Raw genomic sequence first — 26812 nt, forward strand, 5'->3', positions numbered from 1 at the left:
TAGATCAAGTTCTTTACCATGACACCTGTGTTCTAACTCCCGGCTAGCATATTATGAGCCTGCGACATCATACTGCTATCACAGCCCTATTTATAGCTTTATGCCTTTGCTCCTGCCATCTCCTTGAAACCCAAGTTCCCCTGCCGAGTTTATGATTAATCTCTCTATCCAACTTTACTCCCTTTCTTGTCCCCTCTGACCTTAAATCCTGTGCTAACTGAACACTAATCAACCAGAGTCAGATGGCCAAAACTGCTGCTATTGTTGATTAATACCAATAATGTAGTAAAACTGCTATTATATCATATATCATCATTAACACACAGGTTACTTCTCCAGAGCAAGATAAGCTAAGAGAGCCTCGGGTAATGAAACCAGAGATATCCTGACTAACCAAACCAAACTACAATTAAGAAATGTCACAAATATCACATGATGATTAGCCCCAGCTTCTTTGTTCTTTCCCTTCTATAAAAAACCTCTAACTCAAAGACCAAGTTGGAGTGGATCCGAGACTGGTCTCCCACTCCCTTGCTTGGTGCCTTGCAATAAACCCTTATTCCACTGCAAACGCTCGCTGTTAAGACTCTGACTTTCTGTGCACCAGGCACACAAGCTCGTTGCTCGATTATACCCGCTGTCTAGGATCTCCACCTGTTTCACTCACGGACTTTGGAGAATATCACCAAATTCCTTTTAGTCCTCATTACAATGATTTTCATATCACATGTTTAATAAATACCTGCTAATAATTATTTTTTAAAAGTCCCATCTCTCAAACCTAGGAATGAGAAAGACTATCCCTACAGTTGTTCAAGACATCTGAACACATTCTGTGAAAAATTCCAAATGCTACACTGTAGCATTTTAAGTAAAGGTATATAAAAACACAGAAAGAAGTATGCAATAGCATGCACACTATGATGTCAAAATTGCATACTTCGTGTAGTGAATGATACCTGGTCAAAAAGCTGTTTGCCAGTTGTGTTGGGCTGAATGGCAAATTCCAGCTCAGCATCCATTGTTGTTACTCTTACATTGATCTGCAATAAAAACAAAAGGTGTAATCAGTAGAAAAAAGAAAATACTTAAGTATAATGTCAGGCATGAGAAAATATTTAAGCAGTAAAAAACAACTCAATGTACCTAATATTTTCTTTATTAAAGTGACAGTTTGATTTATTTATATTTTTGATTTATTGAATACTTAATATATAGTAGGTGCCAGGCCTGGTGCTTTTCACATTCTTATTTAGCCTCTGCAACAATACTAGGAGATAAGTGCATTTCCAAAGAAGTGTTCATTTATACAGAAAATTCTTTGTCACGGGCCCAAGAACACACAGATATTAAAAAGCAGGGCAGGTATTTAAACTGAGGTACAACTCCAAATTTAATATCATTCACTATTCCATATTTCTTTCGACACAAAAATCAAATATTTAGTTTTACTTATACTGTAAATGTATTCTTTACTTTATAAAAAGCATTCATCTATTACCTTTTACTTGCTAGACTTTTTCAAATTCTAATTTTTGTGTGTAAATACCTTTCTAGGTGGATATCTCACCAAAAATGTAACATGCCTTAACCAAAGTAATTTTTATTCCAGAACAGCATCTTCACCTAGAATCCACCATGACATGGTAAAAATCTATCTTTAAACTCACACTATTAGAACTCTAAATCAGACTTATCTCCCCTTATCTTTAACTCATTCTAACAACCACATGTACCTCTGCACATGTACTTTTATCTGAAATACTTTCTCCAATCAAAAATATCTTATAGAGCTCCTTCTTTATAATAATATTTTAGGAAATATTAATACACATAAAATGTATGTAACATATATAGACAATGAAGCATAATAAAATAAACAATGGACTCTTGAGAGTCCCTTGGACTGCAAGGAAATCCAACCAGTCCATCCTAAAGGAGATCAGTCCTGGGTGTTCATTGGAAGGTCTGATGTTCAAGCTGAAACTCCAATACTTCGGCCACCTGATGCGAAGAGCTGACTCATTTGAAAAGACCCTGATGCTGGGAAAGATTGAGGGCAGGAGGAGAAGGGGACAACAGAGGATGAGATGGTTGGAATGGCATCACCAATTCAATGGATATGAGTTTGAGTAAACTCCGGGAGTTGGTCATGGACAGGGAGGCCTGGCGTGCTGCAGCTCATGGGGTCGCAAAGAGTCGGACACAACTGAGCAACTGAACTGAACTGAATATAACAATAAATATATATTTGGTCTTTACCCCAGTTCCCAGCAGAGCTCCTAAAATCCTTGAAATTCCCTGAGTAATAGATGTGAGAGGGTCTTCTGTTATTCACAACAAACTCCTTTCAACCATACCAGTTTATGCTAATGCAGTGACTCTAGATGGGCCCTAATAGCTTCAGGATGGGGGCCAGCACCCAAAGAAACCAATCATGCCATTAGAACCTTTTAGCCACCTATCCCAACTGCCCAGGAGGGTGAACGGTGAGGAAAGAGAGCTGATCTTCAAGGTCCAATGATTCAATCAATCATGCCTATGAACTGGAACTCCATAAAATCCTAAACAAAGGGGTTCAGTATGCACTCGCTTGCTGAGAGGGTGGTGCATCGCAAACTCCACAAAGACAGAAAGAAGCTACTTCACTCAGGACCCTTCTGGACCTCATCCTCTACATCCGTATTCTTTATAGTTCCCTTTACATTAACCAGTCAGTAACAGCAGTAAAGTGTTTCCCTGAGTTCTGTGAGCTGTTATAGCATGTTACAGAACCTGAAGAGGGGATTGTGGGAATCTCCAAACCTCAGCCAAGTTAGCCAGAAGAGACAGTCACATGCATTACCTGTGATTAGCTTCAGCAGTCTAGTGGTCTGGGCCCTTAAATCTGTGGGGTTTGCATTAACTCTGGGTAGCTGTGTCAGAATAAAATAAACTGCAGGACACACACCTGGTATCCACATAGAACTTGGGAATTGACTGGTATGGAAAACCCATGCATCCGGTATCAGAACATTTTGAATTATGACAGTGTTTTCCTTTACCCATAAATCTACCATTCAACTTAAAAACTAGAAATGACAAAGCAGTGTCACCAGTATATTTCTTCTTTGTGAATTTCTGGGACCCTAATCCCCACAGGTAAGCACTAACCTAAATTTTCTGTTTGTGATCCTCTTAGTTTTTTTTAAAAAACAATAGTTCTATCACAAATGTAGGTATCTATGGTAAAGTATTATTTAGTTTTTTATTTTTAGCTGTTTTGTTGTTGTTCAGTCGCTAACTCATGTCTGACTCTTGAGACCCCTATGGACTGTAAGTAGTCTGCCTGGCTCCTCTGTCCATGGGACTTTCCAGGTAAGAATACTGGAGCAGTTTGTCAATTCCTTCTCCAGGGGATCTTTCTAAAATTGTATAGTACCTGCTAATAAAGTCTTCCTTGATGTGGGCAACGATTACAATATGTATTTACTTTATGAAAATGCATCAGCAGCACACTTATATTCTTTTGCATATGTACAATCTAATTCGATAAAAGGTTTAAAGAAAAATTTTGCTAAACTGTAATTTGCCTTTTCACAGTTATACTTCTAAGATTCATTGATGTTTTTGTTAGTAGTTGCAATTCATTCATCTTTATGTGACTAGACAATAATTCATTGATCATTTTCCTATCAAATGACATTAAATTGTTTCCAATTTTTTGGTTATTAAGAACAAAACTGCTGTGAACATTCTTGTACATGTCTCCTAGTACAAGTGTCTGAGTTTCTCTAGAAGTGTAACTCAGAAGAATTCCTAGGTGACAAAGTACATACCTTCAACTTTAAAATGTAATGCTGAATTTTCTTCTAACATGACAGCATCAATTTACACTCCCACCAACAGTCAATAAGAATTTCTGCTGCTTTGTATTTTCAGTAGTAGTTATCAGATTTGCTGATGTTTAACAATCTAGTAGGTATAAACTGATATCTCAGTATGTTATTAATATGCAGACTCTTGATTCCTAATGAAGTTGGGAATATTTTCTTACATGTATATGCAGAGTTATAAGATAGCCCTCATAGCTTCCCCCAACCCCTACAACTTACTCCCATGATTACATTAACATTACATGATAAAAGGGATCTTGAAGATGTACTTAATGTTACTAATCAGTTGATCTTAAGATAGGAAAATTATTGTGGGTGGATCTGAATCCACCACTCTGCAACCACCACCAATCTGCACCACCAACTCTGCAACCCCATGGATTGTAGCCCACCATGCTTCTCTGAACAGTAAATTACCTTTAACTAAAAAGACAATAATAATGTCCTAGGTTAGAATTTCTCCAATTTCATAGTCTCAGGATCTCCTTATGCTCTTCCCAAAAAGCTTTTATGTGAGTTTTCTATCAATATTCACACTAGAAATTAAAACTGAGAAAATTTTAAGATAGTAACTTAAATATAACAAGAATAAACCTATCAGATGTTAACATAAAAAACATCAAGTAGGCTTTTCAGAAAAGCCTACTTAAAAGTCTGGTTAAAAAAGGCCCAGAAGGCTAACTTCAGAGCTGTTTAATTTGACTCTAAGAGTAATTCTGTTGTTGTTCAGTTGCTAAGTTGTGTCAGACTCTGTGCAACACCATGGATTGCAGCACGCCAGGATTCCCTGTCCTTCTATCTCCTGGCGTTTGCTCAACACAATTAAGTTGGTAATGCCATCCATCCATCTCATCCCTTTGTCGCCCCCTTCTACTGCCCTGAATCTCTCCCAGGATCAGGGTCTTTTCCAATGAGTTCAGCTCCTTGCATCAGGGGCTGAAGTATTGGAGCTTTAGCATCAAGTCTTCCAGTGAATACTCAGGGTTGATTTCCTTTAGGATTGACTGGTTTGACCTCCTTGCTGTCAAAGGGACTCTCAAGAGAGTCTTCTCCAGCACCACAATTCAAAAGCATCAATTCTTCAGTATTCGGCCATCTTTATGGTCCAACTCTCACATCTGTACATAACTACTGGAAAAAGCACAGTTTTTGACTAGACAGACCCTTGTCGGCAAAGTTATATCCTTGATTTTTAACATACCATCTAGATTTGTCATAGCTACCCATTCCAGTATTCTGGCCTAGAAAATTCCATTGACTAAGTCCATGGGGTCGCAAACAGTCGGAGACGACTGAGCAACTTTCACTTTCACTCCTTCCAAGAAGCAAGCATCTTTTTAATTCCATGGCTGCAGTCACCATTTGCAGTGATTCTGGAGACCAACAAAATAAAATCTGTCAATATTTCCAATTTTCCCCCATCTATTTGGCATGAAGAGATGGGACCTGATGCCATGATCTTAGTTTTCTGAATGTTGAGTTTTAAGCCAACTTTTTCACTCTCCTCTTTCACTTTCATCAAGAGGCTCGTTAGTTCTTTTTCGCTTTCTGCCATAAGGGTGGTGTCACCTGCATATCTGAGATTATTGATATTTTTCCCAGCAATCTTGATTCCAGCTTGTGCTTCTTCCAGCCCAGTGTTTCTCATGATGTACTCTGCATATAAGTAACTAAGCAGGGTGACAATATAAAGCCTTGACGTACTCCTTTCCCTATTTGAAACCAGTTTGTTCCATGTCCAGTTCTAACTGTTGCTTCTTGAGCTGCATACAGATTTCTCAAGAAGCAGGTCAGGTGGTCTGGTATTCCCATCTCTTTCAGAATTTTCCAGTTTGTTGTGGTCCACCCAGTCAAAGGCTTTGGTAAAGTCAATAAAGCAGAAGTAGATGTTTTTCTAGAACTCTCTTGCTTTTTCAATGATCCAACGGATGTTGGCAATTTGATGTCTGGTTCCTCTGCCTTTTCTAAATCCAGCTTGAACATCTGGAAGTTCATGGTTCACATACTGTTGAAGCCTGGCTTGGAGATTTTGAGCATTACTTTGCTAGTGTGTGAGATGAGTGCAACTTTGCAGTAGTTTGAGCATTCTTTGGCATTGCCTTTCTTTGGGATTGGAATGAAAACTGACCTTTTCTAGTCCTGTAGCCACTGCTGAGTTTTTCAAATTTGCTGGCATATTGAGTGAAGCACTTTCACAGCATCATCTTTTAGGATTTGAAATAGCTCAATTTTCGAATCCTATCACCTACGCTAGCTTTATTGTGATGTAGTGATGCTTCCTAAGGCCCACGTGACTTCACATTCCAGGATGTCTGGCTCTAGGTGAGTAATCACACCATCGTGATTATCTGGGTCATGAAGACCTTTTTTGTATAGTTCTTCTGTATATTCTTGCCACCTCTCCTTAATATCTTCTGCTTCTGTTAGGTCCATAACATTTCTGTCCTTTATCGAGCCCATCTTTGCATGAAATGTTCCCTTGGTATGTCTAATTTTCTTGAAGAGATCTCTAGTCTTTCCCATTCTATTGTTTTCCTCTATTTCTTTGCAATGATCGCTGAGGAAGGCTTTCTTATCTCTTCTTGCCATTCTTTGGAACTGTGCATTCAAATGGGTATATCTTCCTATTTCTCCTTTGCCTTTCGCTTCTCTTCTATTCACAGCTATTTGTTAAGGCCTCCTCAGACAACCATTTTGCCTTTTTGCGTTTCTTTTCCTTGTGGATGGTCTTGATCCCTGCCTCCTGTACTTATTCAGACAGCTTTCCAAAGTAGCTGTGAATTTCACATTCCTACCAGAAATAGAGTTCCAGTTGATGCACATCCTTACAGACATGGTCTTTTCAGTCTAATTTTAGCCCCTCTAGTAAGTATAAAGTGGTATCTCACTGTAGTTTTATTTTTCCCTGAGGATCTTTTCAAGTGTTTATTGGCTATTAATACATCTTCTTTTGTGAAGTTTCTTTTGTGAAGTACCTGCTCAAAGTTTTGGCCCACTTTTTAAAAACTGGGATGTCTTATTAGAGTTCTAAAAGAACACTATACTACAATTATTTTCTCCCATTCTGGCTTGCCTTTTCACTTTCTTACTGCTGTTTTTCAAATAGCAGAAGTTTGTAATTTTGATGAATTTTTTTTTAAGTGCTTCAAACTGTTTGTGTATTATCAAAGAATCTTTTGCCTACCTCACTACAGATATGTTTTCTGTTTTCTTTTAGAAGTTTTATAGTTTGGGGCTTTTAATTTATGCTTATGATCCATTTAGAGTTAGATGTGTGTAAACTGTGATATAAGGATCAATATTCATATTCTTCTGTATGGATAACTCTTTGCTACAACATTATTTCTTGAAAAGAATTTAATTTCCCCATTGAATCGTGTGACACCTTGTTGAAAAAATTTATGAAGAATGTATGTGTAGGTACACTTGTTCTACTGATCCTATTATCTAATTTCTCAATACCACACTGTCTTATTTTTGTCTCTTGAAAATAAATGTTGAAATCCAGGACTGTTAACTGTTCCACCCTTGTTTTTCTTCCAAATAGCTTTAAATATTCCACATAAGTTTTGTGGAATATTTCCACATAGTTCCATAAACATTTTATAATCAGCTAGTCAATTTTATCCAAAGGGATGCAATTGCTGGGATTCAACTGATTGGAATTACATTCAACCTACCAATACATTTGGAGAGAACTGTTTTAATAGTATTCTCTAGACAAATCTATGACCAATGTATATTTTTCTATATCCTTTGGTCTTTTTAATTTCTTAAAGGTTTTCAGTGTAGAGATTTTAAACAGTTTCTGAAACCGTATCCCTAAATATTTTATGTTTTTGATGCTGTTACAAATGGAATTTTTACTTCACTTTTTGAATTTTGCTGCTTGTATATGAAACTGATTTTTAAAAACCATAAAACCTTATGTCCAACAATCTTGCTAAATTCTGTTATTAGTTCCAATAGTTTTGTAAATTCCAGGTTATTTACATAATCATGTCATCTGCAAATAGAAAAAAACGTAATCCTTGCTTTCTATTGATTATGCCTTTTATCTTTTTATTCTTCTCTCCCTCCAACAATGCACTTTTTACCTGCTCAACCCTGAAAAGCAATTCCAAAGTGACATTCATGCCAGAAAATTAAAAAAACCAAAAAACAATGATTTTCTTCAAAAAATAACTGGCCAAAAAGTTCATTAAAAAAAAAAGAAAAAAAAAATTTTGTTAGATGAAGAAAGGAACACTGATTCTAGCGTAAAAAGATAAACCTCAGTCACAAATTATATAATAATAAAACAATAAAATTATTATATGTATTCCCTTAAATCAAAAACCTAAGACCATATATGGGCTTCCCTGGCTCAGACAGTAAAGAATCTGCCTGTGATGTAAGAGAGCTGTGTTTCATCCCTGGGTCTAGAAGATCCTCTGGAGAAGGAAATAGCTACCCACTCTTGTATTCTTGACTGGAGAATCCCATGGACAGAGGAGCCTGGCAGGTTACAGTCCTTGGAGTCGTAAAGAGTCAGACATGACTGAGTGACTAACACTTTTCATTTTCACAACTATCTATAACATCAGCACTGTTCTCACTAGTATCAAAGCTAGAATTATGAGAAAATTAATTTCTGCACAAATCCTTCTGACCTCTCATCATGTTCTCCTGTTTAACAATAAGTAACTTTTTACTGAGCACTGAATGTGTATGTACCAGGATCTTCTAATCCTTACCAGACTCTTACGTAACTAATTATATGTCCATTTTACATGTGAAGAAATTAAGACCAGGAGGGACTGAATCTAACAAAGGTCAGTCAGATTAAGTGGCAGGGTGAGGATAAGAACTAAGTCTGACTCCACAACCTATGGTCATCTTAATACATACACATTACTTAAACCTCTTATCACTGGCCCATATAACATGTTACTTTAGCCACATTAATTTAAAACAAACAACAGTACTATCAGCGCCTTTCCCCCTACCAAAACTCTACCATAATACTTTGCCTTGTTCCAAAAGGAACTTAATGCCATTGATACTTTATTAAGTAAGCAGTGTCAAAGTAATAAAATACACCTACTGGTTTCGGCATTTTTCTTCTCTTTTTGTCACCCTCTTCGAAAATTCTTCACTTTTATGAATTCTCTTGTACGTCTGTTAAAGATAAGAAAGCATAATTGATCTACTGTCTTTTTTATATAATAATGTTTTTATCAATATAATTAGTACAGATTAAATAAAATTTTAAACTCACATTTTAAAATGTTAACAATTAACATGGAGTTCTCATTTTACTCTGATTTTCAATGTCTTCTATTATTTCTCATGCTTTAAAAACTTACATTGGTGATTTAAAACAGCACACATCTCAAATAACATACTATATAAAAATATAAAAGCATCTTGATTATCAACTAAAAGTTTATTTAATTACAGATAACACACAGTAAAAGGAAAGATTAGTGAGAGCCCAAGCTCTCTCTTTCCGAGTCAAGTCTCCCCTGTGCCCAGACTGGTAGAGGGGGGACAGCAGAGACCTGATTCAGAGTCTAAAGAAACCAACTCCAGAACAGTTTTCAACCTTTCTTCTACACTGTCAAAGACAAAAAAGGAAACACTGATTAATGTAAACTACACAAAGATAAATTTTTAAAGAAAATTATTTTTCCTCCTTGAAACTTTAAAAGTCCAAGTAGAGACAAACATGTTAACAGTAACTTTTTCACCTCAGGTGGATACAAACAGCTTTAAGTCTGCACACTAGGAACCAGCATGCTCCTCACCAGCAAGTGAACGGCCTTCACTGAAATACAGAACTATCCTTAGGACCAACGTTAAATTACCTTCACCCCCTAAGACAACAGAACTAAATCTTAATCCAGGGAAAACATGCTATTTTAGGGAAAATTTCTTTACAAACATCTAACAAAATTGGGTTTTCCCCCTATAAAACTACCAAAAGATCTAACATTCTTAACCATTTAACCATCCAGGAAAAATCAGATTATCATTCCAATTTGAAAACCTATTGTAAGAAGTATATAATTACCTGAAAACCACTATATACAAGTAATATCTGTCAAGAACTTTTATTCATTACACTATGAACTACTGATAAACATACAATTAATTTTGAATTTAAAAAATACATTATCAACTTCCTCTTAAGATACTACTTTAATAAAAATGAAAATTCTTCAAATTAAAATAAAAACAAAGGATCAAAATAAGGTCATTTCTCTAAATTTTAGCTGATCACATGCTAATAAACCTCCCTACAGAGGGAACTTCATCATGAGAAATTTCTCACCTAATACAATGGGGTATGAAATTCAGTTAGAAGCATGAAGTATCTCATCTCTCTCTTACTGCTTAACTCTTAACTAGGAAATGATCGATACTCCTTATCTACGATCACCTACTTTCATGAACTTTACTGTACTTCAGTCCTAGCTTTCACTTCTAAATCCTCTTTTTAACTCCTACTATCAGATCATCTCAGGTCTTAAAACAGCCTCACAACCAACCTTTTACACCATTTATAAGCTAGTTAACTCCCAAATCTGTATCTCTAGTCTTGCTTAGCTAACTTGGTTTGCTCAGTATCTAAATGATACCTCAAATACAGCATGTCTATAACACAGCTTAAACCTCTACCCCTACTCAAATCTGTTTTTTTCTGCAAGTCTTGGTGACATATTTCTATATTCATAGAATCTTTCATAGTTTTTAATATCTCTACTACATCTACAGTGATGATCTCCTTTCCATTCCTAACACTGTCCATTTTGTCTTCCTTTTTGATCAATTAATCTTGCCAGGAGTTTGCTTCATTTATTGGTCTAAAATCCAGCTTTCAGTTTTATCAATCTGCTTATTTCTCTGCTTTATTAATTTCTGTCCTACTCCTCATCACTTTTCTACTCAGTAGTTGGCTTGACTCTGTGGCTAATTTTCTAATCCCTAAAACTGAAAGCCTACCTAAGTAATTTCCAATCTTTTTTCTAATACATGCATTAAGGTCACAAACTAAATACATCCCACCATAAGGATATTACAAATTTAAAGTGATCTCCCTATTTTGCCACTGAGACTATTTTAAAATCATTATCTGACTATGTAAAATAATCTAAATTCCTGAAACACAAAACATGCGCATCTTTATCAAATTTTTGAAGTTAGGTGCTTTCCAGATTACATAAAGTACTTTTTGATTCTATCACTAAAATTTTTATCTTAAGCCACAACTACTCACTTGTATAAAACCTTAGTAGGGCTTTATATTTTCCTATTTGTATTGTTGGAATATAATTTAATATCCACACAGTGTAACTAGGTGTGTTATTTTTAAGTGACTTTTTAAGAAACCAGTTCTCCTCTAAACTTCTCAGCCTCCTTTTTACATTTAAATCACTTATCAGTTGAGCTCTATGAGCTTTCCAAACTGACATGTACTAAAGGCATTTCAGGTCAGTTTCTTAAACAGTACATCCATGCTCAAGACAAAACATCTTGCAATGAGACAGTTCCTACGAAAACAAATATAAATCTCCTTTCGGGGGGAAAAATTAAGGGGAAAAATATCTTATATTTAAAACTCTACTATTTTCCTGTACCACTTTCATTACTGTTTAACTCTAGGTGCTTCAGTGTCCAGTTTTAAACTTTCAAATAGAGTGGTTAGAGACCTGGGGGCAGAGTGCTTTTTATTATTTATTTCTGCGTTGACTACACTACAGTCAAAGGATGCATTTCCATTATGTCTGGGGCTTGGTCAGCTTAGTTTCCTTTTTGCTTGTTCCGAATATAAATGAAAATAATGTATGTTTGCATTTATAAGCTACATCAAGCCAGATCAAGTATTTAATGTTGTGCTTCCAGCCTCTCTACTTTCAGTTTAGTTTGTATGCTAAGTCATTCCAGTCGTGTCTGACCACGTGCGACCCTATAGACTGTAGCCTGTCAGCTGTCCATGGGATTCTCCAGGCAAGAATACTGGAGTGGGTTGCTATTGCCTTCTCCAGGGGATCTTCCCGACTCAGGAATCGAACCTGCGTCTCTTAAGTCTCCTGATTGGCAGGCAGGTTCTTTACCACTAGCACCACCTAGGACGTCCCTACACAGTTTAGCTGATCAAGTTGAGAAAAAAATGTATTACATTTTCTCAACTGATTGTGGATGTTAATTTCTTCTTATAAATTGCCAGTTTTTTATTTTTTATATGGTTTTATATAGGTTATGTTATTGGGCTTCCCTGGTGGCTCAGAACATAATCAATCTGTCTGCAATACAGGAGAACTGGTTTGATCCCTGGGTTGTGAAGATCCCTGGAGAAGAGAATGGCAACCCACTCCAGTATTCTTGCCTGGAGAATCCTATGGACAGAGGAGCCTGGCGGGCTACAATCCATGGGGTCGCAAAGAGTCAAGACACAACTAGCAAGCAAGCAACGCTATGTTATTAGGTGAGTAAAGGTTTAGAATTATTGTATCTTTGTAATAAATACTTCCTTTTTTCACTCAAGAATAATTCAATAGCATATAAAATTCTAAATCAACTGTTATTCTCTCAGTATTTGGAAAATACTAGTTTCCTCGTGGCATCTGTTACTGATGAAAAGTCTGCTGTCAATTTAATCTATTCCAGGTATGCTTTTTCTCTCTGCTTTCCTTTAAGATTGTGTGTGTGAGCACATTCTTCAGATTTGCTTCTATTTCTCTTGCTGAGGATTTGGTAAGCTTTCTTATTCTGAAGACTCGTGCTTTTCTCAAATTCTGGAAAATTATTACCCACTGTCTCTCCCAGTCAGCAATTCTTTAATTAGATACATAATGACTGTCTTGTTTTCTAATCCATGCCTACAAATTCACATTTTTCATCTCTTTACTTTTCTGTGTAACACTCCTCCAGTCACTAATTCTCTGCAGGTGTTCTTAATGTTTTACCTGTCCACTACATTAAATTTTAAGTGATTATATAAACCTCTAAAAATTCACTTTTAGTCTCTTAAAAAAAATTTAATGCTATACTATTTTATAATTTGCATTGAATCCTTTTATCCCTACAATGCTTATTTTATATTCCTATAAAACTTTGTTTCCAATTCATTATGACTTGTTTCTTTATGGAGTTTATAATTTTGGTCAGAAAGCTCATGTCCCTAACTCACTCCCCAACGTGGGATTTCTGTAAGCCCTGAGCTGTCTATGTAACCTTACAGAGGTACTTCAGGTTTGCTCCTACCAGAGTACAGTACCAGAAATTTTAATTGCCCTAGATCAATCTTCTCTTCAAGAAAATTAAGAAATACCAAGGGAACATTTCATGCAAAGATGGGCTCAATAAACGACAGAAACGGCAAGGACCTAACAGAAGCAGAAGAGATTAAGAGGTGGCAAGAACACACAGAAGAACTGTACAAAAAGATCTTAATGACCCAGGTAAACATAATGGCGTCGTCACTTACCTAGAGCCAGATATCCTGGAGCGTGAAGTGGGCCTTAGGAAGCATCATGAGTAACAAAGCTAGTGGAGGTGATGCAATTCCAGGTGAGCTATTTCAAATGCTAAAAGATGATGCTGTTCAAGTGCTGCACTCAACATGCCAGCCAATTTGGAAAACTCAGCAGTGACCCCAGGACTGGAAAAGGTCAGTTTTCATTCCAAACTACCATACAACTGCACTCATTTCACATGCTAGCAAGGTAATGCTCAAAATCCATCAAGCTAGGCTTCAACAGTCCATGAACCAAGAACTTTCAGATGTATAAGCTGGATTTAGAAAAGGCAGAGGAACCAGAGAAAAGGCAGAGAAACCAGAGATCAAATTGCCAATGTCTGTTGAATCACAGAAAAAGCAAGGAAATTCCAGAAAAATATCTACTTCTGCTTCATTGACTAACTAAAGCCTCTGACTGTGTGGATCACAACAAACTGTGGAAAATTCTTAAAGAGTTGGGAATACCAGTCTACCTTACCTGCCTCCTGAGAAACTTATATTCAGGACATGTAGCAACAGTTAGAACCAGAAATGGAACAATGGACTGGTTCAAAATTTGGAAAGGAGTAAGTCAAGGCTGTATATTGTCACCCTGCTTATTTAATTTCTATGCAGAGAACATCATGCAACATACTGGGTTGGATGACTCACAAGCTGGAATCAAGACTGCCGGAAAAAATATCAGCAACTTCAGATATGCAGATGACACCACTCTAATGGCAGGAAGTGAAGAGGAACTAAAGGCATTCCTGATGAGGGTAAAAGAGGAGAGCGAAAAAGCCGGCTTAAAATTTAACATTCAAAAAACTAAGATCATGGGCATCTGGTCCCATCACTTCATGGCCAATAGGATGAGAAAACATGGAAATAGTGACATAATTTATTTTCCTGGGCTCCAAAATCACTGTCAATGGTGACTACACCCATGAAATTAAAAGACTTTTGCTCCTTGCAAGAAAAGCTATGACAAACCTAGTGAAAGTCACTCAGTCTTGTCTGACTCTTTGCAACCCCATTATACAGTCCATGGAATCCTCCAGGCCAGAGTACTGGAGTGGGTAGCCATTCCCTTCTCCAGGGGATCTTCCCAACCCAGAGATCGAACCCAGATCTCCCACATTGCAGGCAGATTCTTTACCAGCTGAGCCACAAGGGAAGCCCCATGAAAAACCTAGACAGCGTAATAAAAAGCAGAGACATCACTTTGCTGACAAAAATCCATACAGTCAAAGCTATGGTTTTTCCAGTAGTCATGTACGGATGTGAGAGCTGGACCATAAAAAAGGCTGAGTGCCAAAGAATTAATGCTTTTGAATTATGGTGCTGGAAAAGACTCCTGAGAATCCCTTGGACTGCAAGGAGATCAAACCAGGCAATCCTAAAGGAAATCAATCCTGAATATACATTGGAAGGGACTGATGCTGAAGCACTCCTAAACTCTAGCCACATGATGCAAAGAGCCCACCCAGTGGGAAAGACTCTGATGCTGGGAAAGACTGAGGGCAGGAGGACAAGGCAGCGACAGCAGATGAGATGGTCGGATGGCATCACTGATTCAATGGATATGAGTTTGAGCAGGCTCTGGGAGATAGTACAATTCATTGGGTCGCAAAGAGTCAGACAGTACTTAGAAACTGAACAACAACCAATCAATTTTCACCCTCTTGATTTAGCACTCTATTACCATATCAGACCCCATGGCCATACCCTAGAGAAGTTAGCAGATACTCAAGAGAGCTTGCTCATGTCCTGATCATTGTTATTTGCTAAACCATATGGCTGCTGAGCCCTTCCTGTGCCAGGTCTCACTGGTAAAGAAGAACAAAGGGAAAAAGTGAGCATTACTTGCATGCCAGACTATAAACTTAAGTTAAAGCACTCACATTACAGAAAGAGTATTCATCAAACACAGCATCAGTTAGGCAGGTAAATAAATATTATGTACATAAGTTTTTGCAGAATTTCTTAAAGTTATGTATTAATCAAATACTGGAATTAAATAAAGGTAAATAAAAAAGGTAAAGGTAAATAATTAAGTTTCCTTTTACCTAAAGAAATAATTTATCCAAGTTTGTCATATTAGAGTTACTTCAAGTTACACTCTTTAGAAACTGACTTTTCAAGCAAAATAACCCTGTTAGGTTTAGTATGAACACTCTGATGACATAAAAGAACAAATATACCACAGGCCAACATATACAAAACCAGGTTTACACACACACTAAGTAAGCTTCTAAAATCTCCAGCAAGCCTAACGGATCTATATGAACTGTGGAAAGTGAATGGCCTAACAAAAAGCCTCTGCAAATAAGGATATAGTTGACTTCTAAAAGAAATTCCTAAAATACATATTTTCAGACCAGTGTTCTCTCTTGAAAATCAATTAGCATCATAAACTGACACCATATTTCTGGAAAATAAGTTGTCAATATATAACAAAAGCAACAAAGCTTCTTTGAACAGGAAATCTACTTTGGAGTATATTCCAAATAAATAAATATACGAAACAAAGCAAACTGTACTAAGATATTCTCAGCAGTACAACAATATTATAACATCCAATGATTAAAATCAAAATCACAATGAAAGTAATGTTGAAATTACATGATAAGATGGACAAACTGTGTCAACATTTACATAAGTATAAGTAAAAATGCAGAATACATAGCCACCTATTATAACTAAGTAAAAAAGCAGGTATCCTTACAAAGGATTTTGGATATACAGAACTGAGCATTTAATACTAACTAGAGTCTTATTTTTTGTTAAGTTACTAATTTTAAAAATCAAATAAGAATTTTAAGAATATATTTCACTACATACCAATTTATTCCTATCATGGTATACATAAGAATTCTACCTTAAATTTTTTAGGATGAAGCTGTGTATAAATGTAGTTAAATCCTAAGATTTTAGCCAATTTAGGGATCATTAAAAAGTATTTATAATATTATTCAACCTCAATAGTACATTTCTAGTCCTCCTATGATCATATTAGCACATTTTTTTTTCCCCTTGAAAATGGCACCTGTTAGTAGCAGAATGAACAATTTAATAAAATGTCACATGAAAAGCCAAGGTACCTAGATACATGTCCTCGGTTTATACCTGTAACTGGTTCATCTTGAAAACTGTGTTTCACTGCCTTCCTTTCTTTCTTCTCTAGAAAAATGATAGCATATAATCACTTAACCACTGTATATCAAAAATATATAATAAAAACAAACTCTTCTCCCCTTGCCCTCATAATAAATAATTATTGAAAAAAAATTTACTCCTTCCTCCCCGCTCTTTCTAAATTTCTTAGTGGTCTCACCCAACCTCTTTTCCACACTGGCTCCCACAGAAGCAATGAAGCAGTCGTGGCAAACAGTCTTAAGAGACGCCGCCAACATACACATCTCTCCTTTCCAGAAAATGCATGAACGTGTACTCAAACACAGTGCCACACAGAGACAAAACAATCACATAAAGCTTTCTCTTCTTCATCCTGAAACTCTGAAGGTGACCCTAAAACAGCCTCTCTTCTTCCGTACAATGGAAAAAACAGCCTCACACTTAACACCTTGAGCTCTATTAATCCATGGCACAACAGCAGACTCTCGTCACCTGTCAGGTGGTAAAACAGGTGTTAAGTCTGTCCATACTGGGTCTACGATGATGCTTCAATAATTTATATGAGGATGCCTAATTTTATTCTTAAGATATTCTTCTCCCCAAGCATAACTGTACTTTTTTTTTTCTCTCTTTTCAGACCTCATCTATGAATATAAATGTGGTCTTTCCACAGACCATAAAATTACAAAAGGATTCCTCTGCCACCTTACTGGGGATTGAGAAGCAGGATAACAAAGTACAAAATGAATTAATAAGGTAATTCTGGCAGTCAAATTAATGCAATAATGGCATGCATCTACCAAAAAGTTCTTAATCACTTTTTTCCCCCAACATGGGACCTCTGGTCAAGTCTATGAACTCCTTCCTATAAAATTATCTTTTAAATACATAAAATACACAGCATCACATAAAAAGCCAATTATATCAAACTATAACTATCAATATAAAACGCATAAATTCATGATACAGTAATATATGTGCTTTATTAATCTTTAAATAAATATCTACCAGTGTATCTAATAATTAAACTTTAAGTAATGATGGGTATTAAACATCATTCTGAGATCTGCAACAATAATGCATCATGAAAATATCTACAATTTCTATTGGAAACAGTCTCTGCTACTGCTGCCCACATTCATAATGGAAGAAAACATGTAAAGATGTAACTTTTCTCTCTATTCAAGTTTACAGACCTACAGTTTTAAAACCTCAAATATACAAAGAATTGTTTATTAAATTTTTTAGCTCTGTTAAGGACTGAATCTAATAGCAGTAATAACGTACTTTACCTACATAATGCCATGTGACTTTCCAAGAGAAGCAAAGGACAAGAATTTTATCTCCAAACAAGAAATAAGGCCAAAAGCAAGGACAAGGGTAGTAAATGGAATTATCTGCAGAAAGTTCACTCTTTAGCCACTTTACCTACATTATCTAATCTTCCTAATAACTGCCCTTCCTCCTTCTGACCAAGGTAAGAATCACAATCCCTTGTTCTTCTAACTAAGCAAATGAAGATTCAAATAAGTCACATGCAGAAGGAAATAAGGCTAGTCAACAAAGTCACAAGTCCTTTGTCCAAGTCTTGTGCTCTTTTGGCTATCCTAGTCTGCGTTCCTCTGACATCATTCTAGAGAAGCTCATCCCAGTTACCAGAACATTTCAAGAAGTTAAAGCTCTTTCCTCTGTTGTTTTCAGGTCAAAAAGACTACTTCTAAAGATGCTGTAACTGCACAGTAATATTGATATAATTACCTTTGTAAACTAATTTCCTGTAAGGGATACAGGCAGTTCTAAATAAGGTATTAAGTACTCATGTAGGAAGTGATTTCTGTTCAAGGAAATAAAATATTCAACATTTTTGAGCAATATACATGTTACTGGAAATGCAAAGCAAATTTCTAGAACCTAAAACAAACATAAAGCAGAAAGCTAAGTTTTACACTGAATTTAAATTCTTTTCTAAATGAATTTTTTAAACTTAAAAAAGAGAAAACACTATGCCTGTATTGTTTCCTAGGAGGGTAGGAAAACAAAGTACCATTTTCAAAAATTAATTTTAAATGTTAAAAGGTAGGAAAGCTAAATCCAGTCCAATTTCTTCACTTTACATTTAAAGAAACATTAAAAATTCATATAATAAATGTTTATAAAAATGGGAAAACAAAGATAGGTTCATGTAAGTCTGCTAGAAAGAAGAAACATCTCAAACTGACCTAAGGAATTCTCTCCACATGTTTTAAAACACCAGCTATTATAGTAACTTAATTTTCAAAGCAGAATAAAGTCAGTATGTTTCTGAAATATCTTTAAAATTAGACAGTACTCTGTCACGCAGTCACTAACGTTACATGGCAGTCCTATCACTAAGTTTCTAACTTTTGAGATATTCGATCTCCCTTCTGAGAAACTGGAATGGTGTCTGGCTCACAGTAGGGCCTCAAGTGTTTGTTAGTAAATTAAATACATAATATTCACTGGAACTTTTCTGTTGATTATTATCAAAGTCAATTATTTTCCACTCAGATGAGTGAACTAGTAAGCAACAGGCTCCAAGAAACAGCAACCGTGAATGTTGGGGGAAAAATAAAAACCCCTAACTAGGTCTTCCAAATTCAGGCCTTTATCATCCCACTTAAGACTCTTTCAATAATCTCATTTAATTTGACAATCAAATTTAAAGGCCAGTTAATTTGACACATTTAATATTATCTATAATTGTCACGCTGCTTAGTAATTAGATATAAATGGTAAGCACTTTAGGTATACAGTCATCTCTTGGTACCCACAGGGGATTGGTTCCAGGACCCTCCTGCAGACACTAAAATCTAGAAACGTTCAAGCCCCTTATACAAAATACATGTACCCGTACATCGTTATACATATATGGGCTTCCCAAGTGGCACCAGTGGTAAAGAACCCAGCTGCCAATGTAGGAGACATAACAGACTCGGGTTCAATCCCTGGGTTGGGAAGATCCCCTGGAGGAGGGTCAGGGCAACCCATTCCAGTATTCTTGCCTGGAGAATTCTATGAAAAGAGGAGCCTGGCAGGCTACAATCCATAGGGTCGCAAAGAGTTGGACACAACTGAAGAGACTTTAAATTAAAATTTATATTAAAAAATTAAATAAAAATGAAATTAAAAGAAGCTTGTGCCTTGGAAGAAAAGTTATGACCAACCTAGAGAGCATATTAAAAAGCAGAAACATTACTTTACCAACAAAGGTCCATCTAGTCAAAGCTATGGTTTTTCCAGTAGTCATGTATGGATGGGAGAGTTGGACTATAAAGAAAGCTGAGCGCTGAAGAATTGATGCTTTTGAACTGGGGTGTTGGAGAAGACTCTTGAGAGTCCCTTGGACTGCAAGGAGATTCAACCAGTCCATCCTAAAGGAGATCAGTCCTGAATATTCATTGGAAGGACTGATGTTAAAGCTGAAACTACAATACTTTGGCCACCTGATGAAAAGAGCTGACTCACTGAAAAGACCCTGATGCTGGGAAAGATTGAAGGCAGGAGAAGGGGATGACAGAGGATGAGATGGTTGGATGGCATCACCAACTCAATGGACATGAGTCTGAGTAAACTCCTGGAGTTGGTGATGGACAGGGAGGCCTGGCGTGCTCCAGTCCATGGGGTCGCAAAGAGCCGGACACAACTGAGCGAATGAACTGAACTGAAGAGACTTAGCATGCACACATATACATACAAAATATATCTGCATATAACCTATACACATCCTCCCATATACTTTAAGTTATCTCTACATTACTTATAATACCTAATACAATGTAAATACTATGTAAATAACTAAATACAATGTTAAATGCTATGTAAATAATTGTAAATACAATGTAAATGCTATGTAAATACTTGCCAGCATGTGGCAAATTCAAGTTCTACTTTTTGGAACTTTCAGGAATTCTCCCCCCACCCCCCGGAATATTTTCAATCAAGGTTGGGAGAACACACAGATTTGGAGCGCCAACTTTGCTTAATAACCAAACTAGAATTTTGTAGTTTCCTTCAGTCTAGAATCTAGAAACAGCTTAAATATCAAGACTGCTAAGGATGGCTAATGAAAGTTTGGTCCATATCACACTCTCCATAAAAGCCAAGGCGTGACTAGATTCAATTAACCAGGGCTAAGATCTCCTAAGTCCCCATTTTCCCTTTTAATGGTCCCTCTATTACACTTGGCCCACATCATTCTGAGTACTACCAGGACTTCTGATTACAAAAAACTACTCTGGTTATCAAAAGGTTATTAGCTAATTTACAGAAACACAAGTTTTTTTTGTTTAGTACAAAAAACACAAAGAATTCACATCACAAAAAACTACTTTTACAATGCTGTTACACTGAATATGAATTACAGTTTATATACACAAAGCATTTAAATACACTTCCTGGTATATAAAATGGCATGAGTATATTCCCATTAAAGTGTGATGGTCTCATTATCTTACTTAACAAATGCAAAGAGTATCTGGCATACGATTATAAACGTCCAAATGTATGAATGATACCTTAAAGCAGGAGTCAGCAAACTTTTCTGCAAAGGGCCAGATTAAGTAAACCTTTTAGGTTTTGTGGCCCACAAAGCCTCTGTTGCAAATACTCTCTGTTGTAGCACAATAGCAACCACATACAATAGGTAAACCAATGAGATATCATGTGTTGAAATAAAACTTTATTTACAAAAATAGGTAGTGGGCTGAATTTGGTCTACAAACTAGCTTGCTGATCTCCTCTCCAGTTAACAGTAAAGAGAATGTCATTTTCCAATAAATCAACTTTACTAGAACTAAAAGATTTTATTTTCACATGTATGTAAATTATGCAGAAAAGCAACCAATGTTTCTAGACCATTCTATTCATATTAGATTACCTGATGTAAAAGAAAGTCCAATGACCTTACTGACATATATAACTAGCCTCTATAAAACATACTTTAGAATTCTGCTGAAAGGTAACTGATATTGCAATAGGAAAAAAAAAATTAAAATTCCATGAATTTGCAAGAATTTCTATACATATTGGCCACTCAAAAACAACAACAACAACAACAAAAAAACCACCTATACAGGGACTTCCCTGGTAGTCCAGCAGTTAAGAGTCCACCTTCCAATGAAGGAGAAGGAACTAGGATCCCACATGCCACAGGGCAACTAGGCCCGCAGGTCACAACTACAGAGCCCACTTGCTCTGGAGCTCATGCGCTTCAACTAGAGAGAAGCCCGTGCTCAGCAAGGAAAGATCCCTCATGCAGCACAAAGACACCATGTGCTGCAACTAAGGCCCAATGCACCGAAAAATGAATACTACTAAAGAAACAAAAATGTATACAAATACTAACCTGGAAAAAACCTTCTAAGAAGTTAAAGACTGGATTCACTATTAAAAGGAACGAAGAAATAAAGAAGTGAATCATATGAATCATACTTTCTTTCCAAACAGTTTTCAGGCAAAAAGCTACATCTATCATAGGGACATTTCACTATCCAAAATCATAAACCTTTTTTTAAAGGATATTTTCCAGTGTCAGTTATATACCATACCCTAGGAAGAAAACAAAAAGTGAGTTCACCTTCAATCAAGAAAAAAATTTACACAGGTACGTAAACACTTATAGGAAATTCCATTCTGATTTCAAATGATGAAAATCCAAGAAATATTAAGTATTGAATGCTCAACATAGTAATAAACAAACATCTTTTCACTGTTTGTTACAAAATAACCTTACTTTTAAAGACTTTAAAATTGCAAATAACGGATATATATAAAGTATATATTTACCCTTCCATAAATATTGGCATTTTCTATATACGAGGAATGGCCAATAGCAATTAACTCTGAAAAAGAAGACTGGGGGTGTTCTCGGAAGTTGGAGAGAACTTTTCCTTGTCCCTTAACATCTTTCTGGTTTTTTAACTTTGTCATAAAATTTATTAATTTTATAGTCATTTAAAGTGGTTTAAAATATGTGCAATGTAAATGAATATTGAGAAATATACCAAGAACTAACAGTAAAGCAGGATTCCTCTGAAAGAGGCTAGAAACTGAGGAAATCTCTGGGGTCAGATTGGCCACCTACCACCCAACAGATGAGCATATACTTGCTGCAGAAGTTAGGGAAGTTCCCTAAAGGGCTTCTGACACCATGAGGTTTAAAATCACATTGTAAGAGTGGAATCTACAGCAATCCAATCCCGTTCCACTGACTCCTGTAAGCCAAGGGTAGTTATCAGGGTCCTGAGAAGAGCTACTGGCCTGCAGGATGTCCAAGCCAGCCAAGAAAGGGTGACTTTCTTGACTTCCCAGATTGACACCAATAGCATAGTATTATATTAACTATTCCCTATCAAGTATGTTCACCAACATGACTATCCTCACAGTCTCAATAGGACATATTTTTTTAGGCTTTGGTCTTTGGGAAATATTGATGAAAATTTGTCATTTTGAAATGATGTATGTTAAGTTTAATTAAGTTAAAAATAAATGAAAAAACTTGACTCCCATCCTAACTGAAGATTTCAGACTCCACTGTACTAGAAAATTACATTAGATAGATTATATTAGAAGATTCAGATCTGAAATTAAGATAAAATGCATACAGACTTTCATTTCAACCACCTGCCAAAATAAAAATGAATAATAAAATCCAATTCTGCTCCTGGGAATAGAGAAGCAAAAAATCAAGAAATAACCCTTGTTCTCTGCGACTACTGAGTGTTAACAAAAGAGAGAAAGAACAGCAGTCTGTCATTTCTCACCACCACAGAAACAAAATATCAATTTAAATTCCAGTTAATGCAAATGTCCAAAACAAAGGACAGACTAAACATACTTTCCCCATGCTGAAATTAATTTCCGTTCTGAGCCTCTCCTACGCTCTGCCATGCTTGGGAATACAAGAGTGAACAAAACGATGTATAATCCACAAGAGCAAGAATTCAACATTCCTAAATGCCACAAATTTTGTTTCATTTAAATATACTGTAAAGAATTTCAATGCGTATCTTTTCATTCCTCATTACAAAAACATTGTTTATTAAATACCATCATGTATTTTTAAAGAGTAATTAAGCAAAAGAAACAAAGTGCAATTCATTTTACAGATGAATTACAATCCACTAACTTCAAAAGAAATGTTTTACGTTTTTTACCACATTTGAGGTAATTATTAGTCTTTGGAAGATTAAGCACACGTGAAAATAATGTAATACTGAAAAAAAATTTAAACGCAACCCTAAATAGTAGTCTCTCTTTTTAACTCTAATAATGCTGTTATGGCAAATGGATTAAGCCATTATTTATCCAGCAAATGAACGGGGCAATTGTTCATTCAGAGCTCCATCCAAAATATAAAAGAGTATTTAGTGCTCTAAAAAAAATGTATGCTCAGTAAACAATAGATTTCAATGCCTATTTTCCAGCGCTCGTTTATCAAACAAATGCTTACTATCTTAGGTATTTACATTTACATCATGCCTGTCTATTGCCACAGAACTCATTAAATTTCCGACAAAAATCTCAAGCAGATTTTAAAACATATTGTTGATGAAGCTAACTTTCAACACATTTCCAGCCTCGTTAATAACCACTCCTTAATGGTATTTAAAAAGAAAAAGAAAAAAACGCTCAATACATGGTGTGAATAGTTAAAGAACCAGGCTACATCTGTACAGGATGTGATGTGCTCTATTTAAACTAAAATAATACAGTGCTTCCCCCCCCCGCCCCTTTTCAAAGTTAGCCTGAGAATTACCTTAACAACCCTTTAAAGGAAGAGGTGACTGGAATGCACTCAACTTGTCTACTGGGGTCTAGGATTAAATCGGAGAAAGTTACGGGGCTCGGGGGGCGCCTACAACTTCAGCAGCAGCAGCAGGTTGGGCCGGGGCCAGAGCCGCCACGGCCGCCGCGCGGGTGCGGGGGGCCGGGAGCCGCTCGCTCCCCGAGCCCCGTCACACAACCTCCCTTTGCCCCCACGGCGGAACTCACGCTCTCTAGTAATTCAACACCTTTACTCTCAAATCGGAGGCCGGGCAGAAGTGGTAACAAATTCCTTTCCTACCACGGCAAAAAAAAAAAAAAATGTCATTTTTCCTACGCTTAAATCTGAATTCTCAAGACTGCCTAGGAGGGACGAGCCAGGCCGAGCCCGGGGCGGCGCCCGAGCGGCGGGAGCCCGACCGAGCCCGGGGCCGACGCTGAGGGCGGACCCGCACCCGGGAGGGAGCAGCTCGCGGTGGCGTGTTCAGGCCGCGGCCGAGACGCGCGGGCGGAGCCTCGCGGCGCCCGCGACCCCGGGGGCGGCGTGGCCCGCCGGACCGTTAGGACGAGCGGTGCCGCGGCCCTGGCGGCGAGGCCACCGGGCAGCACGGGGCGCCGCGACTTCTCGCCGCCACCTCAGCGGCTTCGGCGGAGCCCGGGAGCGGCAGTGGGGGCAGGGAGCCCGCCGGCGGCTTACCTCAGGAGCGGGCGGCTCCTTCCCGCCGCGAGAGTGGCCGGGGCGCTGCGCGGCGGCGGCGGGCGTCTCGGCTGCGGCAGGGGGAGAGAGAGAGAGACAGCGGTGGAACGAGCGCCGGGACGCCGGAGAGCAGAGGCGGCGCCGCCACCGCAGACAGCTCCGCAATATGGCTGCCCGGCGGCTCCTCGGGGGAGAGGCGGGGCTGCCCCGCGCCCCCCGCCTCCCCCGGCCTCCCCCTGCCTCCCCCTGCCGGCCGGCCGGCCTCGCGCCGCGGCCCGAGCGCCAACGCCGCTGCGGCGACCGCCGCCGGGCCGCCCGCGCCCCGCCCCAGCCCCGCCCAGCCCCGCCCAGCCCCGCCCAGCCCCGCCCAGCCCCTCGGGCTCGCGGCCACTCGCCGGCCGGGGCGTCGCCCGGGGGAGGGAGGGTCTCAGTCCGGGGCGGGGACGCGCGAGGACCCGGCTGCGGCTCCGGAGTCCCGAGGGAACGGGGCGCGCGCGGGGGTGGGCGACTCCTTCGGTGGGGAGGACTGGGCTAGAGTGAAGCCCGATGCCCGGGGAAGCAAAACCGCCCAAACCCAGAGCTGGGAGTGGGCCTGCCGCCTCCCGGTGGAAACTTGAAACTCCCGCTGGTGCCAGAAAATTCACTGAGGGCGGTTCCATCGCCCCCCAAGGAGGAATTCCTTCCCCGGTAATCCACGACCGAGTGGAGCGCGTTACTTGGCTGTTGAAAACTTGAAAATCCTGGACCTGGAGAGAGAAAAAGGCCTACCTTAGACGGATTTATATTTGCAATGAAGAACTTTATTTTGGCAGTGTTTACCCAACCAGAAAACTTGCTTTTTCAGAGACAATTTTTAGGCCCCACCAAAACCCCAATCGAGAGTGCAAATTTTTATCCAGGCAAGGAAGAAGTCAGGAAAAGAAAAATGATGGAAGTGGGACCGCAAAGAGCAGCCAAACCTAAATTATCTTTGACTTTGTGAAAGTTAGGCATCTGATCATGATCTCACTAGCCCACTCGTTTTAGTAGTCGGGACTAGACAGACTTATGTCCATGTTCTGTCATCTACTCCCATTCCTTTTGTATTTTCTGCTGAGATTCAAAGAGCAAAACTTGCTCTGCGTATGGAAATAGTAAGTGCACAAAATCAGATTAGCCTAGTTTACCCTGCTTTATATAGTTTACTTTTTATTAACAAAGTTTGAAAGTGAAAAAGTTGCTTAGTCGTGTCCGACTCTTTGCGACCCCATGGACTGTAGCCCACCAGGCTCCTCTGTCCATGGAATTCTCCAGGCAAGAATACTGGAGGGCAACAATTCCCTTCTCCAGGGGATCTTCCTGATCCCAGGATGGAACCAAGGTCTCCTGCATTGCAGGCAGATTCTTAAGGGTCTGAGCCACCACTGAAGCCTACTCAAATACAACCTCACTAGTGTACTCAACTTTTCTAGAACAAATAATTTGTATCGTTCTTGCTTTACTATTTGTCTTCCCTGAGACTATAACTTTTTCCTGAAACTCTCCTCTGATCACTTTCATTAGATTTACTCTTCAGCGTGTTTCCATTGAGACCACTGGGAGCAATTAAAAGTCCCAAGAGTTAATTCTAAGGCTTTTAGAGTGCAGAGTCCTCAAAGATGGGAATCAGGTGTGTGCTTTTTTTAACTAGAAGATTAGGCCCTAACCTTCTCCCTGGGGTGCAACAATTATCCAGGTGATTTTTCAGACTTCTACAACAAGCTGCATGCATAAAAATAGTCCAACTATTGTGTAAATTCCTAGATAGCACACTAATCAAACATACTTTTGCAACAGAAAATGAAGCATTCGTTA

The 26812-nt window shown here is 38.2% G+C and overlaps 1 protein-coding gene across 3 annotated transcripts in view; it reads right to left on the reverse strand.

Annotated features, from left to right (window-relative positions):
- Positions 1–25166, reverse strand: part of RDX (radixin) — a 129596-nt gene extending 104430 nt beyond the window's left edge. For 2 of the 3 annotated variants that reach the window (XR_014069230.1, XM_081543510.1), the window contains exons 1-3: positions 24980–25166; positions 8962–9035; positions 960–1043 (exon numbers count right to left, since the gene is read on the reverse strand). Coding sequence is in view for 2 of the 3 variants with exons in the window: in XM_081543510.1 (XP_081399636.1) it covers positions 960–1043; positions 8962–8973 (96 nt within the window). In the remaining variant the exon portion in view is untranslated. Of the gene's footprint in view, positions 1–959; positions 1044–8961; positions 9036–16488; positions 16543–21862; positions 21901–24274 lie in introns of all 3 variants that reach the window. The other variant, XM_081543511.1, reaches the window with a different exon arrangement.
- Between the last annotated feature and the right edge of the window lie 1646 nt (positions 25167–26812).

Source organism: Giraffa tippelskirchi, chromosome 11 (assembly GCF_054371585.1).
Source record: "Giraffa tippelskirchi isolate mGirTip1 chromosome 11, T2T-mGirTip1v1.2.pri, whole genome shotgun sequence".
In the NCBI taxonomy this organism is placed as follows: domain Eukaryota; kingdom Metazoa; phylum Chordata; class Mammalia; order Artiodactyla; family Giraffidae; genus Giraffa; species Giraffa tippelskirchi.